At 40.0% G+C, this 4,713-nt stretch overlaps 1 protein-coding gene across 1 annotated transcript in view; it reads left to right on the top strand.

Moving 5' to 3' along the window:
- Nucleotides 1–2,723, top strand: part of LOC103620207 (histamine H3 receptor) — a gene marked incomplete at its 5' end in the record, with an annotated part of 3,597 nt that extends 874 nt beyond the window's left edge. Inside the window, one exon of the mRNA XM_017740830.1 lies at nt 1,836–2,723. Within this exon, the coding sequence (XP_017596319.1) occupies nt 1,836–2,723 (888 nt within the window). The remainder of the gene's footprint in view (nt 1–1,835) is intronic.
- Nucleotides 2,724–4,713: the final 1,990 nt, after the last annotated feature.

The following is a 4,713-nucleotide window of genomic DNA, read 5'->3' as shown; positions in this document are numbered from 1 at the left end:
CCGAGCCACAGCCCAGCCGTGGCACAAGGCGGAGACCTCCTTGCAGTGGGTATCAAACTGTCAGGGGAATTCCATGTGTACAGCCGTGTCTGGGTCAAAAGTGGCAGATTATAATTTAAAATCTTTCACAGGATGCAAATGCTATTTCGATGTAAGAGACACAGAAATAGCTCAAGCCATGCCTGGAGCATGCCAGTTATTAAGAAGGGAAGATTAGACTTTGCACTTCATTTTCACCTAGGCCATAAGGCCTAAAAGTATTTTGGATGATGTCAAAATAACACATTTTACCTGTTAATAGGTTTCACACTTCTACACACACTTCCTGATTATGTTCCACCCACATTTTCTTAAAATGCGCATTTAGTTTCGTTGCTCATTGTGTATCACAAACAGTACAAAGAGGCTGGAGAATCAATGCAGCAGTTTATATGCACCTTGGTGTTTTACCAGCTTCTTTTCGAAGAGGGAGAAATGAACAGATTAATTCTTAAACAGTCAACACTCAGAATTCCTTTATTGTCTAGGTTCTGAATTAGCCATGAATTTTTCTTTCATAAACCAGTCTCTCATGACTATGCACATAGTATAAATATATAAACTAGATGGTTTCAGAAACAGAAACGGAAACTGGTCATAATAAATGAAAAAAATCATCCACTTTAAAATACTTCAAATTAATCCCTCATGTAAAAATCCCTCCCCAAGCAAGAGTACAGAAAATGACTGTTGGGTTAGGGCAATATGAGAACATATGAACAGGAATATGTGAAGTTCCAAATTATTCTCCATCTCAATGAATATAGTAACTTTCTCCAAGACTGCTCCTGAAATCACTTGTATTTTTGTTAAGGACTCCAAAATCAGACCCAATTCAGACACACTCAGGTTTCCTCAGCTTTGTGGCTCCTCTACCAGAACAGCACTGGCTGTGGAGATCAAGGCCCACAGATGGGGGCAGTAAATACGAATCCTGTACAGAATTTCAGGCTGAGGATTTCATATTCCAAACACTGTGCGACAACACTGTGGAGATGTGAAGGGTGAATTCCAAGCCACTGCTTGAGTCCAGTACCCCAGGGAATCAGAACAGAGAAGTAGGAGATCATGACTAAGATTCTGATGAATGCTGTTGCTCATATGGCTTACTGACTCAGTATTACTGACACACTTACTGTTTTTGCACCTTAGCTTCTCTATTTTCCAAATAATGGAAATCAGTTATTCTTCCGTAAAGTACTTTGCAGACCACAACTCCATCTATACACCTTAACTGCAAATAGCAATACTGCAAGTACTTCATGAAAGAATGAAATTAAGTATATCAAACAGAAAAAGATGATGTATATTAAAATTTTTTTGTGTGATTTTCGCATTAAGAAAAAAAGTCTCTCTACAAAGTAGAAAGCAAAAAGCTTGCATGATGTTCTGTGAATTCAAACTGTTTTACGTATTTCAAATGATTTACGAAGTCCAAATAAAGGGTCACTTTTCCAACCATCCTGTAAACAGGTATCACAGGTAATGCAATTAAATATGAAGCAACTGGTGACAACCAATTCTAGGAAGAGCAGTGGTTATTTGCTTTGAAGGAGACTTGGTTTGCTAGCTTTTAAGATCTGAGCACCATTCTCAGAACTTACTCAGTCACCTTGATAAGGTTTCTTGGAAGGCATATTTCAGAAATAACTTTTCTGTGCTACCAGTAAGCTTGGTACAACCCTCATCCCAAAAACAGTCTCTCACCAGCCCTCACAAGTGACTGAGGGCCATGTTCCAAAGCAGCCACATAACTTTCTGAGATGCGTGTAATGTATGTGATTTCTGTCCCTCAGGTCAGCTACAGGGCTCAGCAAGGGATGACCAGAAATGCAGGACTGAAGATGATGACTGTATGGATTGCTGCTTTTCTCCTCTATGGGCCAGCCATTCTCAGCTGGGAGCACATTGCACAAAAGAGCATCCTCCCTGAGGGAGAATGTCATGCAGAATTCTTCTACAACTGGTATTTCCTAATGATTGCCTCTACTATTGAATTCTTTACACCTTTCATCACTGTTATGTACTTTAATTTAAGCATTTACCTCAACATCAGGAAACGCACATTGCTCAGAAATGAAAACCTCTCACCTGCTCAAGAGGACTGTGAAACGCATTTCCAGGGGGGAAAAAGGGAGCACACTATATTTTTTGTAAAGCCAGCTAACAGAGACAAACACGAGAAGAGAGCAAGCAGCCTCCTTCCCCCAAGAAACGCTCCAAGGCTTCAGGCCACAGCTGAGCTTGGCAATCAGCCATCAAATCTGAATGTCAGTCATGACCTTCCACCCCTCCAGGTGGATGTAAATACCAGGCATCCCACAAAAGGCTTCTTCAAAGCAACAGAAAGCCTTTGCCACCCCAGCAGCAAAGTGGACACTGCTAACACTATGGCAAACAGATTTAGACTTTCCCGGGATAGAAGAGTAGCAAAGTCTTTAGCTGTTATTGTCTGTGTGTTTGGGTTGTGCTGGGCTCCATACACACTCCTGATGATCATCAGGGCAGCCTGCCATGGGCACTGTGTGCACTATTCCCTCTATGAGATCTCATTCTGGCTTCTGTGGGTGAACTCGGCCATTAACCCTATTCTCTACCCACTGTGTCACATGAGCTTTAGGAAAGCCTTCATAAAACTACTGTGTCCACGAAAGGCCAAAATTCATCCTGACATTTTGATGTGAAAAGTAGGCAGGCTGAAAAGTAGTACATTTTGTATTTTGGTGGGAGCACCAAAAAGCAAGTATTGCGATACCTGCAGATGTTTATGGAATACTGGTAAGTAGGCACAAATGTAGATATTTATGAATATGTAAAAATACAATCATCCACATAGCTGGAAAAGTCACAGCAATTAAAAGAAAGGTCATTTCTTAAAGCTCTTTGGGAAAAATAACACCAACAGTATATTTTCTGGTAATGGGGCACTAGTGTTGAAGTGCTAAAAACAAAACATAACTTTCATTGCTAATAATTAGAGTTCAGGCTCTGTCACTTTTAATAACTGTAAATATTACTGGGATTTCATAAAGCATTAATCTTGGATCTGCTACATCTTATCCCAAACCCACTCTAAGACACCAAGAGTCTCAGTTATTAAGTCTAGGATGCTTTCCCCTCCCCACTTAGTGGCAAGCCAGACAAGACATGACCAATGAAAAAAAGTAAATACAGGAAAAGCATGAGACAGGAGGCAGCACAACAGTGATGTTACCAGAAAAGCTAAGCAGCTGTAGCAGGTAAGGGAGAACTGATTTGAGTGAAAAAGGTGATGGAGACAAAAGAGAGTGGAATATTTAGTTGAAAAAAAGTCCAGGAACAGAAGTATAAAAGGGTTTTGAGCTTTGTAATAGGAGATACAAGAACTGGTAACTTATCCACTGGAAGAGTTTCACTAGGCATTAGCACTGACTTCCTGCCCCCCACCAGGATCCTGCATGGGCAGGAATCTACTGAAGTCAAAACTCTACTCCTTACAGGGCTGAAGGTATTACTCAATGTTTTGCTGTACAGATAGAGTAAGCCTAAGTAGTGTATGAGACCCATGACAGAGCTTTAAGTAAACTTCCAGGAATTTTTAAAACATTTACAGTTGGACTTTTACTACTTCTGGCTAGATTTTTTTTTTTTTTTTAAGTGTTGTTTTCCCCTGCCCCACCCATTGAATCTTTCCATCCAGCATGTCATTAGTGGTCAAGAAAGTATCACTTGAAGTGTTTAGCTATTTCCCAGGTTATGCATCATAACTGGCATGACTCAAAGTCTGTTACAATTTACAGCCTTCCTACTGCCCAAGAGTGTTTCTGCTATTGTGCTGTCCACAGGAGCAGCTCACACAAACTGATCCTGAGTTTGGAGTATATTTGCCCCACAAGGTGTCACATTGAGCATCACTAATGATACAAGTTTGTTCCACCATCACTAGCACTAACTACATAACCTAACAGACGCTTTCCTTTGCTGACAAGTGATAGTTACTGTACAGCTCTACTTGTCTATTGCCACAGTCAAAATGCATGGTAATACAATTGATCTTAAAGTTTACAGGCAGTATTTTGAAATTGTTTACTTTGTAAACTTTCAATAAAAGTAATTAAGAGCTGTGGAAGAGTCTTAACTGTGTAGCCCTAACAAGTGGGAGAGGGGGAAAAAGCACCAGTCTACAACATTTGGGTGACTGCAGCTGAAACTGCAAAACTTATTTCAAAGACACTTCCTAAGTTACAAGGACTGACACTGAGGACTAAACAAACATGGTTAGCAAATACTGTAAACCAGGAAGGGAGATCCCTACACTATGAATGTATCCACATGAACATCATCATCACATTCTCCTATGGATGTGCTATAACAAAACAGCTTAACAGTTCTACAAGGAACAGCATCAACAGATACAGAGGAACGTTAAGATTTTTGAATTAGCATTAATTATATCCCTGGGGAAGTAAAGCCTTTAAATTATCTCCCCATTCATTCCTCCTCCCCTCCAAACCAGACTATTCATTAGTATATTAATGATCTAATTGTTGTCTGCTCTGCAATTGTTTCCTAGGATTGTATTTGCCTTTTTCAGAAAACAGGTAGCACTAAATTATTGAACAATCCCACCAAAGTCAAATTTACTATCCAATCAAGCCAGGACACATTTTCAGAAAACAGTGGTCACTCAAAGAG

The sequence above is a fragment of the Corvus brachyrhynchos genome, unplaced genomic scaffold, assembly GCF_000691975.1.
Source record: "Corvus brachyrhynchos isolate BGI_N302 unplaced genomic scaffold, ASM69197v1 scaffold26, whole genome shotgun sequence".
Taxonomy (NCBI): Eukaryota; Metazoa; Chordata; class Aves; order Passeriformes; family Corvidae; genus Corvus; species Corvus brachyrhynchos.
Note: the sequence above shows the minus strand (reverse complement) of the source record. Positions and strands in the feature narration are given on the sequence as shown.